Source organism: Odocoileus virginianus, chromosome 16 (genome assembly GCF_023699985.2).
Source record: "Odocoileus virginianus isolate 20LAN1187 ecotype Illinois chromosome 16, Ovbor_1.2, whole genome shotgun sequence".
Lineage (NCBI taxonomy): Eukaryota > Metazoa > Chordata > Mammalia > Artiodactyla > Cervidae > Odocoileus > Odocoileus virginianus.
Genome location: NC_069689.1, coordinates 19,845,107 through 19,859,762, shown reverse-complemented (window position 1 = coordinate 19,859,762; position 14,656 = coordinate 19,845,107). Strand labels below are relative to the sequence as shown.

General features: G+C 39.2%; 1 protein-coding gene and 1 long non-coding RNA gene across 4 annotated transcripts in view; one reads left to right on the top strand and one right to left on the bottom strand.

Annotated features, from left to right (window-relative positions):
* CATSPERB (cation channel sperm associated auxiliary subunit beta) overlaps positions 1-14,656 on the bottom strand; it is a 120,183-nt gene that overhangs the window by 72,098 nt on the left and 33,429 nt on the right. For all 3 annotated transcript variants that reach the window (XM_020875990.2, XM_020875992.2, XM_070477946.1), the window contains 3 exons: positions 12,177-12,326; positions 4,951-5,046; positions 191-309 (listed from right to left, as the gene is read on the bottom strand). In XM_020875990.2, the coding sequence (XP_020731649.2) occupies positions 191-309; positions 4,951-5,046; positions 12,177-12,326 (365 nt within the window). The remainder of the gene's footprint in view (positions 1-190; positions 310-4,950; positions 5,047-12,176; positions 12,327-14,656) is intronic.
* The window catches only part of LOC139038709 (uncharacterized), a 448,893-nt gene continuing 436,515 nt past the window's right edge, over positions 2,279-14,656 (top strand). Inside the window, exon 1 of the long non-coding RNA XR_011491792.1 lies at positions 2,279-2,427. This is a non-coding gene — a long non-coding RNA (uncharacterized lncRNA). The remainder of the gene's footprint in view (positions 2,428-14,656) is intronic.

Below are 14,656 nucleotides of genomic sequence, written 5' to 3'. Positions count from 1 at the left end.
ATAGCAACAAAACTAGCACCATTTCCAAATGATATATTCAATACTATAAGGCAAAGGAAAAAGTCATGATATTATGCTTTTATATTTCAATTTTAAGATATACCACTCATAACTCAAGTATCCAATATTTCTACTTTATATCACATAAGATATTTAAGGTTAACTTCTAGTTACAGAGCAATTCACCTACCATTAAGACAGAGGATGATGGATAACGAAGATCTCCACTTATAAAAAGACCCAAAGAGGTAAGGATAACTAAAAAATGATTTGTTAAAACCATATCCACCACTGAGAGCTGTTTGTGTTCTAAAGGAAGAAATCATATAATGGGTTAAAAGATAAGGGAAAAGTGAAGTTTTCAGCAAAGCAAAGACATTTTTTTTTTTTTTAATTTTTATTAGTTGGAGGCTAATTACTTTACATCATTACAGTAGTTTTTGTTATACATTGATATGAATTAGCCATGGATTTACATGTATTCCCCATCCCAGTCCCCCCTCCCACCTCCCTCTCCACCCGATCCCTCTGGGTCTTCCCAGTGTACCAGGCCTGAGCACTTGTCTCATGTACCCAACCTGAGCTGGTTATCCGTTTCACCCTAGATAATACACATGTTTCAATGCTGTTCTCCTGAAACATCCCACCCTCGCCTTCTCCCAGAGTCCACAAGTCTGTTCCATACATCTGAGTCTCTTTTTCTGTTTTGCATATAGGGTTATCGTTACCATCTTTCTAAAGTCCATATATATGTGTTAGTATACTGTAATGGTCTTTATCTTTCTGGCTTACTTCGCTCTGTATAATGGGCTCCAGTTTCATCCATCTCATTAGAAGTGATTCAAATGAATTCTTTTTAATGGCTGAGTAATATTCCATGGTGTATATGTACCACAGCTTCCTCATCCATTCGTCTGCTGATGGGCATCTGGATTGCTTCCATGTCCTGGCTATTATAAACAGTGCTGCGATGAACATTGGGGTGCATGTGGCTCTTTCAGATCTGGTTTCCTTGGTGTGTATGCCCAGAAGTGGGATTGCTGGGTCATATGGCAGTTCTATTTCCAGCTTTTTAAGAAATCTCCACACTGTTTTCCATAGTGGCTGTACTAATTTGCATTCCCACCAACAGTGTAAGAGGGTTCCCTTTTCTCCACACCCTCTCCAGCATTTATTGCTTGTAGACTTTTGGATAGCAGCCATCCTGACTGGCGTATAATGGTACCTCATTGTGGTTTTGATTTGCATTTCTCTGATAATGAGTGATGTTGAGCATCTTTTCATGTGTTTGTTAGCCATCTGTATGTCTTCCTTGGAGAAATGTCTGTTGAGTTCTTTGGCCCATTTTTTGATTGGGTCATTTATTTTTCTGGAGTTGAGCTGGAGGAGTTGCTTGTATATTTTTGAGATTAATCCTTTGTCTGTTGCTTCATTTGCTATTATTTTCTCCCAATCTGAGGGCTGTCTTTTCACCTTGCTTATAGTTTCCTTTGTTGTGCAAAAGCTTTTAAGTTTCATTAGGTCCCATTTGTTTATTTTTGCTTTTATTTCTGAAATTCTGGGATGTGGGTCATAGAGGATCCTGCTGTGATTTATGTCGGAGAGTGTTTTGCCTATGTTCTCCTCTAGGAGTTTGATAGTTTCTGGTCTTACATTTAGATCTTTAATCCATTTTGAGTTTATTTTTGTGTATGGTGTTAGAAAGTGTTCTAGTTTCATTCTTTTACAGGTGGTTGACCAGTTTTCCCAGCACCACTTGTTAAAGAGGTTATCTTTTTTCCACTGTATATCCTTGCCTCCTTTGTCGAAGATAAGGTGACCATAGGTTCGTGGACTTATCTCTGGGCTTTCTATTCTGTTCCATTGATCTATATTTCTGTCTTTGTGCCAGTACCATACTGTCTTGATGACTGTGGCTTTGTAGTAGAGTCTGAAGTCAGGCAGATTGATTCCTCCAGTTCCATTCTTCTTTCTCAGGATTACTTTGGCTATTCGAGGTTTTTTGTATTTCCATACAAATTGTGAAATTATTTGTTCTAGTTCTGTGAAAAATACTGTTGGTAGTTTGATAGGGATTGCATTGAATCTATAGATTACTTTGGGTAGTATAGCCATTTTGACAATATTGATTCTTCCAATCCATGAACATGGTATATTTCTCCATCTATTTGTGTCCTCTTTGATTTCTTTCATCAGTGTTTTATAGTTTTCTATGTATAGGTCTTTTGTTTCTTTAGGTAGATATACTCCTAAGTATTTTATTCTTTTTGTTGCAATGGTGAATGGTATTGTTTCCTTAATTTCTCTTTCTGTTTTCTCATTGTTAGTGTATAGGAATGCAAGAGATTTCTGTGTGTTAATTTTATATCCTGCAACTTGACTGTATTCGTTGATTAGCTCTAGTAATTTTCTGGTAGAGTCTTTAGGGTTTTCTATGTAGAGGATCATGTCATCTGCAAACAGCGAGAGTTTCACTTCTTCTTTTCCTATCTGGATTCCTTTTACTTCTTTTTCTGCCCTGATTGCTGTGGCCAAAACTTCCAAAACTATGTTGAATAGTAGTGGTGAGAGTGGGCACCCTTGTCTTGTTCCTGATTTCAGGGGAAATGCTTTCAATTTCTCACCATTGAGGGTGATGCTTGCTGTGGGTTTGTCATATATAGCTTTTATTATGTTGAGGTATGTTCCTTCTATTCCTGCTTTCTGGAGAGTTTTAATCATAAATGGATGTTGAATTTTGTCAAAGGCTTTTTCTGCATCTATTGAGATAATCATATGGTTTTTATCTTTCAATTTGTTAATGTGGTGTATTACATTGATTGATTTGCGGATATTAAAGAATCCTTGCATTCCTGGGATAAAGCCCACTTGGTCATGATGAATGATTTTTTTAATATGTTGTTGGATTCTGTTTGCTAGAATTTTGTTAAGGATTTTTGCATCTATGTTCATCAGCGATATTGGCCTGTAGTTTTCTTTTTTTGTGGCATCTTTGTCTGGTTTTGGAATTAGGGTGATGGTGGCCTCATAGAATGAGTTTGGAAGTCTACCTTCTTCTGCAATTTTCTGGAAGAGTTTGAGTAAGATAGGTGTTAGCTCTTCTCTAAATTTTTGGTAGAATTCAGCTGTGAAGCCATCTGGTCCTGGGCTTTTGTTTGCTGGAAGATTTCTGATTACAGTTTCGATTTCCTTGCTTGTGATCGTTTTGTTAAGATCTTCTATTTCTTCCTGGTTCAGTTTTGGAAAGTTATACTTCTCTAAGAACTTGTCCATTTCTTCCAAGTTGTCCATTTTATTGGCATAGAGCTGCTGGTAGTAGTCTCTTATGATCCTTTGTATTTCAGTGTTGTCTGTTGTGATCTCTCCATTTTCATTTCTAATTTTGTTAATTTGGTTCTTCTCCCTTTGTTTCTTAATGAGTCTTGCTAATGGTTTGTCAATTTTGTTAATTTTTTCAAAAAACCAGCTTTTAGCTTTGTTAATTTTTGCTATGGTCTCTTTAGTTTCTTTTGCATTTATTTCTGCCCTAATTTTTAAGATTTCTTTCCTTCTACTAACCCTGGGGTTCTTCATTTCTTCTTCCTCTAGTTGCTTTAGGTGTAGAGTTAGGTTATTTATTTGACTTTTTTCTTCTTTCTTGAGGTAGGCCTGTAATGCTATGAATCTTCCCCTTAGCACTGCTTTTACAGTGTCCCATAGGTTTTGGGTTGTTGTGTTATCATTTTCATTCATTTCTATGCATATTTTGATTTCTTTTTTGATTTCTTCTATGATTTGTTGGTTATTCAGAAGCGTGTTGTTTAGCCTCCATATGTTTGAATTTTTAATAATTTTTTTCCTGTAATTGAGATCTAATCTTACTGCACTGTGGTCAGAAAAGATGACTGGAATGATTTCAGCCTTTTTGAATTTACCAAGACTAGATTTATGGCCCAGGATGTGATCTATTCTGGAGAAGGTTCCGTGTGCACTTGAGAAAAAGGTGAAGTTGATTGTTTTGGGGTGAAACGTCCTATAGATGTCAATTAGGTCTAGCTGGTCCATTGTGTCCGTTAAAGTTTGTGTTTCCTTGTTCATTTTCTGTTTAGTTGATCTATCCATAGTTGTGAGTGGGGTATTAAAGTCTCCTACTATTATTGTGTTACTATTAATTTCCTCTTTCATACTCGTTAGCATTTGCCTTACATATTGCGGTGCTCCTATGTTGGGTGCATATATATTTATAATTGTTATATCTTCTTCTTGGATTGATCCTTTGATCATTATGTAGTGTCCATCTTTGTCTCTTTTCACAGACTTAATTTGAAAGTCTATTTTATCTGATATGAGTATTGCGACTCCTGCTTTCTTTTGGTCTCCGTTTGCGTGGAATATTTTTTTCCAGCCCTTCACTTTTAGTCTGTATGTGTCCCTTGCTTTGAGGTGGGTCTCTTGTAGACAGCATATATAGGGGTCTTGCTTTTGTATCCATTCAGCCAGCCTTTGTCTTTTGGTTGGGGCATTCAACCCATTTACATTTAAGGTAATTATTGATAGGTATGGTCCCGTTGCCATTTATTTTGTTGTTTGGGGTTCACTTTTATACCACCTTTCTGCGTTTCCTGTCTAGAGAAGATCCTTTAGTATTTGTTGAAGAGCTGGTTTGGTGGTGGTGAATTCTCTCAGCTTTTGCTTGTCTGTAAAGCTTTTGAGTTCTCCTTCATATCTGAATGAGATCCTTGCTGGGTAGAGTAATCTAGGTTGTAGGTTATTCTCTTTCATTACTTTAAGTATGTCCTGCCATTCCCTTCTGGCCTGAAGGGTTTCTATTGATAGATCAGCTGTTATCCTTATGGGAATCCCTTTGTGTGTTATTTGTTGTTTCTCCCTAAGCAAAGACATTTTATAAATATTCATCAAATGTTGATGCAAAGGAAAATTTGAAGATGAAGTCACTGTTAGAGGAATTACCTTCTCCAACTTGGGAATAGATCATATCTGTCAGGTTGTACCATTGGGTATCATCATAATCCCAAAATCCAGAAAAGCTGAGGCCTATGTAAACACCTACCATGAGAAAAAAGGGAAATTAAGGTAAAATAACTGCAAAGCGAGTAACTGACTCCTAAGGTGCTAGGTTTTAGGAAGGAGAGCCTGCATCTGCCCCACCTTCTAGCCTATGCTCCACCCTTGCCCCAACCCTCCAAAGTGAAATTTGAGTGTCACTTCCCCAAGCATTGGAAAGAAAAAGTAACTTGGGTTATACCACAGGAGTTTAGCCACCATCAAATTATTAAGAATTTTGTTTTATATTGAAGGAGATCAGAATATGTCATCCGTAAAATATGCCACTTTGGCATCACGGTTTTGAGCTGGAGGCAGCTAAGAATCAAGAGATGCAGGAAGAGTTCTCTGCCTCCCTTTTCCTGCTAAAAAGCAGGGCATTTTCTAACCACTTCACCTATATCAGGAAGTGAAAGTGAAAGTCACTCAGTAGTGTCCGACTCTTGATGACACCTTGGAATATACAATCCATGCAATTCTCCAAGGCAGAATACTGGAGTGGGTAGTATTCTTCTTCAGGGGATCTTCCCAACACAGGGATTGAACCCAGGTCTCCCACACTGCAGGTGGATTCTTTACCAGCTGAGCTACCAGGGAAGCCCAAGAGAACTGGAGTGGGTAGCCTATCCCTTCTCCAGCGGATCTTCCCAACCCAGGGATCAAACCAGGGTCTCCTGCATTGCAGGCAGATTCTTTACCAACTGAACTATGAGGGAAACCCATAAAACCAGGAAGAGAAGAGAGCAAGCTCACCAGAGACAGGGAGATGATTCCAAAATGAGTCTGCATAAACAGACTTCACTGTCTTATCTTCCATTAGTCCACTCACAAATTTCCTCATCACTTCATAATTTCTTGTCCCTTGAGGTCTAGACTCCTTTCCTTTGTTAAGATGGTATATAAGCCTCCAAGTTTAACTAGTTCTTTGAGTTTCATTTCTCTTCTGGGAACTCCCATGATTATAAATTTTAATAAAAAGTACATGCCTTTTCTCCTGCTAATGTCTTGGTTAATTTGGAGGCCCCAGGCATAACCTATGAGGATACAGGAAGAACTTTTCCTTCCTGACAATATCCTTCTAAGCAAAAATATGTTCCTATTTCAAGAATACAATTATAGTGAACAATACAAAAATTCCAAAGAAAAAGATTAAAATGCAAAACCCAAGAGGGAAGAAATTGTGTTTGATTTACTTTATTTTTTGAAAGTGATTTGCTTTATTGTGATTTTTGAAATAGAATAAATTGTTAATAAGAGAATCTATTTGCGGCTCAGATGGTAAACAATCTGCCTGTAATGCAGGAAACCCCAGTTCAGTCACTGGGTCGGGAAGGGAATGGCTACCTACTCTAGTATTCTTTCCCTTAGAGAAAAGGGAAAAGCTACCCACTCCAGTATTCTGGCCTGGAGAATTCCATGGACTATACAGCCCATGGGGTTGCAGAGTCAGTGACTATCACTTTCACTAGTATTCTTGCCTGGAGAATTCCATGGGCAGAGGAGCAGGGTGGGCTGCAGGCCACAGGGTCGCAAAGAGTCAGACATGACTGAGCAACTAACACTTTACTTTATTCAAACTTTGAGAACTTATTAAAAAGAGACTGAACATGTTGCAAATACCGAAACCACTTTGTTCCTTGATCTTACCTTTCCTTGGCCATAATAGGAAAGTTCAGCGTCTTTTGTGTTTTAAATGTGGAACATTAATATGAAGTCTAGTCAACACGCGTGTAACTATGCGAGTGGTAGAGGGAGCCTGAAGAGAGTTAATAATCTAATGCATATGCTTTGTTTCTAAAAGATGAATGCAGGATCACTCAGATTGTGAAGTGTATGTTTTAACTCCTAGATCTTTTCTGTGTAGGGAAAGATATAGAAGAAAATGCTATCATCATCCACTTTTCCAGAAAGAGGAAAGCTAAAGACAAGCTTTGCTTTTCTAAGGCAAAAGCTAAGCCTATCACATGACCAGACTCTGGCAAAGTCTAGAAATATTTAATAGAGAGGTAAGTAGTAAAATAAAAGCTTATTCTGGTTGATATTTTAGACTGAAATTAAGTTACAGGTTATTCTCTGTGACAAACTGTCCATAATTGTATCTCAGGGTTACAGAAGCTGATGTAGACCATTGCAATGATTTTGGATTGTATTCTAATGGGCAAAGGGAAGCCACTGGAATGTTTGAAGCCAGAAAGTAGTGTGATTTGTTTTACACTTGAGATCACTGTGGTGACTGTTTGGATGGTGGGTTGTACTAGGGTTAGAAACAGGGAGACGACTTAAGAAGCTGTGAATTAGTCTCATGGAAAACCATTGTAATCTTGGCCTAAGATTTTACCAAAGGAGAGAAGTGGTAGTGTTGAGGACAGACACTGGATGTGGCTTCATCCTGGAATGTCATCAGAGTAAGAATAGTCAAGAGTCTATGCTAAATTTTATATTTGAGTAATTGGGTATACATTAGGATGAAAAGTACTAGAGAGGAACAGATTTTAAAGGGAGATGAATCAAGAGTTTTGGCTTAGTTTGTTATATCAATGATGCTCATTAGATACCAACAGGAAGTGGAAAACAGACAATTAAGTGTGGGAGTATGGTCTCAAGAAAGTGGTCAGCACCAGAAATACAAATTCAGGGATCATCAGCCTGACAGTGGCATTATTATCAAAGGACAAGATTACATTTCTCGGAGAGGATCTGGTAGAGTTGAGGACAAAGCCTTATTTCATTGACATGTTAGGGGTCATAACAAATGAGCTGGTTTAGAAAACTAAGGATTGACCAATGAGGCAAGATAAATGTAACTATAGGTGGTATAAGGAAGCCAAAAGAATAGTGTTCTGTTGAGAAGTAAAGCAGTTAACTGTGTCAAATTCTGCTGGGAGGGAGAGTAAAATGAGGATAAAGAATTGACTGTTGGAATTGGCAACACGGAGATCATGGGTGACCTTAGAATGAATTGTTTCAGAACAATGGTAGAAACAACCTTATTTGCAGGGGAATGAAGATAAAATAGGAAGGTGGAAAATGTAATGCCATCTACAATAAATTCTTCCAATCATTTTGTTTGAAGGGGAACAGAGGGATGAGGGATTGTGGTAAAGTGAGATAAATGAAGATTTTGACTAAGATGAAGGATATTAGGGTATGTTTGTATACTGATGCATCTAATCCAGTGAGGAGGGACAGAGTGATGATGTATGAGAGAAAGGTGAGAACTGCAGGACAGATGCAGGAGCAAGGTTCTCCAGGTGATTGGAGAGAATGGGATGCAGGACACAAGGGGTGATGAGCAGCCTTCAGCACAGTAGAGACATTTCTCAACAATGCAACAGGCAAGAAGGCAAAGCACGCAAGTACTGAGGCAGGTAATGTGGCAGGTGAGTGCAGAGCAATGATGGAATGTCTTGTGATCAGTTTTGACCTTCTACGTCAAGTAATAAAGGCACAGCTGAGAGCAGAGAAGGAAAGGAGATGAGGCACAGCATTTGAGGAGTGGGAAGAGGTATGACCAGGTCACTCTGCAGAATGGGAAAATAAACATCCCAAGGAAGAGAGGTGGGATTTCTGGGTCATTCTGAGTACCCACTTGAGACTTGCAATCATGTGGAAATTTAAAGACAGACTGGTGTGCAACTTTTGTCTTGTAATATTCTGCTCTGCCAATGGAGTAGAGGTGGTTTTAATGACAGTTGGGATTACGCAGGCAAGGAAGAAAGAGGAGGACAAAGAAGTTACAGAAGTGTTTATAAAGAGAGACAACTAAAATTATGGTGAAAAAGTAAGGATGTTGAGTAGTGAAAAAAAGTGGCAGAGAAAACATATTGATGTCTCCAAGAAATCCAAGAAATGTCAGACTGTGAATACTAAGGTAGGCTGAAAGTATAGAAGGTAGTGGGCAAAGCACGAGATGATTATAGTGGAGATTTTGGAGGCAATAACAATATCAGAGAGAGCAAGGTCAAGAAAATGGCCACAGAAGTAAGATGGGGGAAAGATCACTGGGGAAGAGCAGGCCTTGAAAGCATTGGTCCATATGGGTGATGAAATCACCAAAAATAGTAACAAAAATAAGGTGGAGAGAAAGGCAGGGGTCCAGATGCTAAACTCATCAATGAAAGTGAGTGATGGGAAGGTTGTCATAGACTGGCAGTCAAGAAGAGTTAGAGGGAGTAAAATCTGAATTCAAAGGGACTGAACGCTTTCAAGGAGAAGACAGGAGTTAATTATTAAGAAGCAGCCTTTAAGGAATAAGGACAATGACCCTTGAGACTCAAACATGTGCCACACGAGATGGCTGCAGGGAAAAGAATGATAACTGGGATTGGCCAGATTACTCTTTACAGCAACTGAGGAGACCATTCAGAGAAAAGATCAGTAGTATGGGGGAATTTACGGATAACAGATCACATATTCCAATGAATGGATTTGGGTGAATGGAGATGGACAGAAGTTTCAGTTCAGTTCAGCCGCTCGGTTGTGTCCAACTCTTTGCCATCCCAAGGATTGCAGCATGCCGGTCTATCGCCAGCTCCTGGAGTTTACTCAAACTCATGTCCATTGAGTCGGTGATGCCATCCAACCATCTCATCCTCTGTCATCTCCTTCTCCTCCTGCCTTCAATCTTTCCCAGCATCAGGGACTTTTCTAATGAGTCAGTTCTTCCCATCAGGTGGCCAAAGTATTGAAGCTTCAGCTTCAGCATCAGTCCTTTCAATGAATATTCAGGACTGATCTCCTTTAGGATTGACTGGTTGGATCTCCTGGCAGTCCAAGGGACTCTCAAGAGTCTTCTCCAACACCATAGTTCAAAAGTATCAATTCTTCAGCGCTCAGCTGTCTTTATGGTCCAACTCTCACATCCATACATGACTACTGGAAAAACCATAGCTTTGACTAGACAGACCTTTGTTAGCAAAGTAGTGTCTCTGCTTTTTAATATGCTGTCTAGGTTGATCATAACGTCTTTTTAATTTCATGGCTGCAGTCACCATCTGCAGTGATTTTGGAGCCCCCCAGAATAAAGTCTGTCACTGTTTCCATTGTTTCCCCATCTATTTGCCATGAAGTGATGGGACCAGATGCCACAATCTTAGTTTTCTGAATGTTGTTTGGGTGAAATTAAAGGAAATTCAGAATAGTATGTGGTATAAGTGACCTGGAGGCTTAGATTTCTATAGTGACATAAAACTGGGGTGAGAGGCATGATGGATGTATTAGGAGAGTCATAGATGAAGAAGATGGGTTTTAAGTCCAGACTGGAACATATGGACCATATGAGGCTCCTGAATTCCTGTTCTCACCATTGACTCCATTTGGGATGAAGCATCATTGGTGTGGGGAGGGAAGATGAACCAAAGCCTCACAAAGGAATGGTCAGTGGCAGCCTGATACTGTGGGATCTTATTTTCTGCTTCAGCATACCAGTGGCCAGCTGAGGGAAAAAGTGGGTTCATCTAAAAACAGGTTTCCAAAACTTTCTTTTCTCGAGATGTTGAAGTGACCGAGTGAGTGAGACCCTGAGGAACTGAGACATGCCTTCTCTCCTATGATTCTCAGGGGTGTGGCAGGATGCAGAAACTGGCTTCTCTCCTGTGTCTCACGAAAGTATGGCAGGTTTGGACAGACAAAAGAGGAGGGGGCCCTGGCCTTGCATCCATGGAACAAAGCTAGAAAAGGAGTTGAGTTTCCATCTGGTTGAGAGAGAGGAAAATGAGACACAGTTTCTCACTGAACTAATTCTGCACAAGCAGGCTGGAGCTAGGATAATTAAGACTGCAAGTCATTGGAATTCAAAGAAATTTGGGGCAAGGCTATCTATATATCCCTATACTAGTGTATATTACTTGAATCTATTACTTTATCATGGTAGGGCAACCTATTGTGCTGTTTTATTCTTTAAAATCATGTTTGTTAGTCATGTTGCTTTAGTCTTCCACATGAATTTTGGAATTGGCTTATCAATTTCCATATACACAAAAATATAGCTGTAATTTTTCTTGGATTTGTATTGAATTGATTGATAAATTTTGAGAGAACTAACATTTTTACATAAAGTCTTCTTTAGTCTCTTTTTATAGCCTTCATTAGAATTTTATAACTTCTACACAAGCTTTGCAAGTCTTTTTTGGTTTATTTCTAGGTCCCTATTAGGTTTTATCACTTTCTGAATAGGAGTTTTAAATTTATAATCTTTAATCAGCCTTTAGTGGAGTGGTTTTTATATACTGCTATGTTTGGCAATTCCATAGCATTCCCATACTTGTTCTGATAGTTTCTCTGTTGATTCTTTTGGATTTTTATATAGATACACATATAATCTATGGGTAATAAAATTTGTTTCCTATCTTTTAGTTCTTTTTTTTTTTTCCTTTAGAAATATCAGATTTGGGATCACTGAAGTCATCAGTGACCTAAGAAAAACAATCTAGAATAAGATGATTAGTAATTGAAATGTGTAGGATGCTATTAATTATAATAATAATAGAAAAACACATAGCAGAATAATGTGATACCTCAGAACAAGTTAACCTATTTACGTGTGGCAGGAAGAGAAGAGGGATTAGAACTGCAATGAATTATCTCTGGGGAGAAAGAATATATTAATGGAGGACAGAGTATCAAGTGGGGCTTCCCTGGTGGCTCAGTGGTAAAGCATCTGCCAGCAATGAGGGAGACCTGGGTTTGATCCCTGGGTTGGGAAGATGCCCTGGAGAAGGGAATGGCAACCCACTCCAGTATTCTTGCCTGGAGAATCCCATGGATGGAGGATCCTGGTGGGCTACAGTCCGTGGTGTCGCAGAGAGTCAGACAGGACTGAGTGACTGCACTTTCTGATAAACCTTTTTATACTCTGCTGTACAGCAGCAGTGGGTATTTCCACACATAAATCACCAGAGTATCAAGGAAATTTGGAGAGACATTAAAGTTAGTAGTAACACAGCAAAATGTCACAGAGAAAAAAGTTTATCACACTAGCAAGCAGACAAGGGAAAATGACAAAGTCCTTAGGTATTTTTAGGAAACATTTTCACTCCATTATGCCTTCATGTTTAACTTGTACTGCCAATTAAACATAACTGTCATATAATACAAAATGCCATCCCCAATTCTGAATGAAGTCACAAACTCACCATCAAATGTTGTGTTCATAACGAAGCCAAGTAATGCCACATCATTGGCACAGGGACACTTTGTCATTTTGAGATCTACCACATGTGGATATAATCGCTGGATTGTTCTTTTATTCATCATAGTCCCAAGTTTCCAGTGAAGGATAGGTTCTGTGGGAATCAAGTTTTAGTGTTTAAATTACAGCAGCGCTCTTGAAAATAGAACATTACTGCTTTATTTTTTTCTGTCTTTTTTAAAAATTAAAAAAAAATTTTAATTGAATTATAGTTGATTTACAATGTTGTGTTAATTGCTGTTGTACTACAAAATGATTCTGCTATACATACATACCAACATATATATGTGTGCATATACATATTCTCTTTTACATATTCTTTTCCATTATGGTTTATCACAAGGTACTGAATGTAGTTCTCTGTGCTATACAATAGGACCTTGTTGTTTATCCAGTCTATATGGATGCCCATTCTATATGAATTAGAAGTTTGCATTTGTTAATCCCAAACTCCCAATGCATCCTTCTACCCTCTCCCTTTGGCAACCACCAGTCTGTTGTCTATGTCCATGATTCTGTTTCTGCTTCATAGATAGGTTCATTTGTGTCATACTTTAGATTCCACATATAAGTGATATCACATGGTATTTATCTTTATCTTTCTGACTTACTTCACTTAGTATGATAATTTCTACATGCATGTTTCTGCATCCATGTTCCTGCAAACGGCATTATTTCATTTTTTTATGGCTGAGTAATATTCCATTGTGCATAGGAGTGGTGGCTGCGCCCAGCCAAGAGGAACTACCCCACGTCCAAGGTCAGGGGCGGCAGCCAAGAGGAGCTACCCCACGTCCAAGATCAGGGGCAGTGGCTGAGAGGAGATACTCCATGTCCAATGTAAGGAGCAGTGGCCGCGCTTTGCTGGAGCAGCCATGAAGAGATAATCCATGTCCAAGGTAAGAGAAACCCAAGTAAGATGGTAGGTGCTGAGAGAGGGCATCAGAGGGCAGACAGACTGAAACCACAATCACAGACAACTAACCAATCTGATCACACGGACCACAGCCTTGTCTAACTCAATGAAACTAAGCCATGCCGTATGGGGCCACCCAAGATGGATGGGTCATGGTGGAGAGGTCTGACAGAATGTGGTCCACTGGAGAAGGGAATGGCAAACCACTTCAGTATTCTTGCCTTGAGAACCCCATGAGCAGTATGAAAAGGCAAAAAGATAGGACACTGAAAGATGAAATCCCCAGGTCAGTAGGTGCCCAATATGCTACTGGAGATCAGTAGAGAAATAACTCCAGAAAGAATTAAGGGATGGAGCCAAAGCAAAAACAACACCCAGTTGTGGATGGGACTGGTGATAGAAGCAAGGTCCGATGCTGTAAAGAGCAATACTGCATAGAAACCTGGAAGGTTAGGTCCATGAATCAAGGCAAATTGGAAGTGGTCAAACAGGAGATGGCAAGAGTGAACATCAACATTCTAGGAATCAGCAAACTAAGATGGACTGGAATGGGTGCATTTAAGTCAGATGACCATTATATCTACTACTGTGGGCAGGAATCCCTTAGAAGAAATGGAGTAGCCATCATGGTCAACAAAAGAGTCCAAAATGCAATACTTGGATGCAATCTCAAAATGACAGAATGATCTCTGTTCATTTCTAAGGCAAACCATTCAATATCACAGTAATCCAAGTCTATGCCCCAACCAATAATGCTAAACAAGCTGAAGTTGAACAGGTCTGTGAAGACCTACAAGACCTTCTAGAACTAACACCCCCAAAAGATGTCCTTTTCATTATAGGGAACTGGAATGCAAAAGTAGGAAGTCAAGAAACACCTGGAGTAATAGGCAAATTTGGCCTTGGAGTACAGGATGAAGCAGGGCAAAGGCTAATAGAGTTCTGCCAGAAGAACACACTGGTCATAGCAAACACCCTCTTCCAACAACACAAGAGAAGACTCTACACATGGACGTCACCAGATGTTCAACATCAAAATCAGATTGATTATATTCTTTGGAGCCAAAGATGGAGAAGTTCTATACAGTCAGCAAAAACAAGACCTGGAGCTGACTGTGGCTCAGATCATGAAACTCCTTATTGCCAAATTCAGACTTAAATTTAAGAAAGTGGGGAAAACCACTAGACCATTCAGGTATGACCTAAATCAAATCCCTTATGACTATACAGTAGAAGTGAGAAATAGATTTAAGGGACTAGATCTGACAGACAGAGTGCCTGATGAATTATGGATGGAGGTTCATGACATTGTACAGGAGACAGTAATCAAGATCATCCCCAAGGAAAAGAAATGCAAAAAAGCAAAATGGCTGTCTGAGGAGGCCTTACAAATAGCTGTGAAAAGAAGAGAAGTGAAAAGCAAAGGAGAAAAGGAAAGATATACCCATTTGGATGCAGAGTTCCAAAGAATAGCAAGGAGAGATAAGAAAGCCTTCCTCGGCGATCAA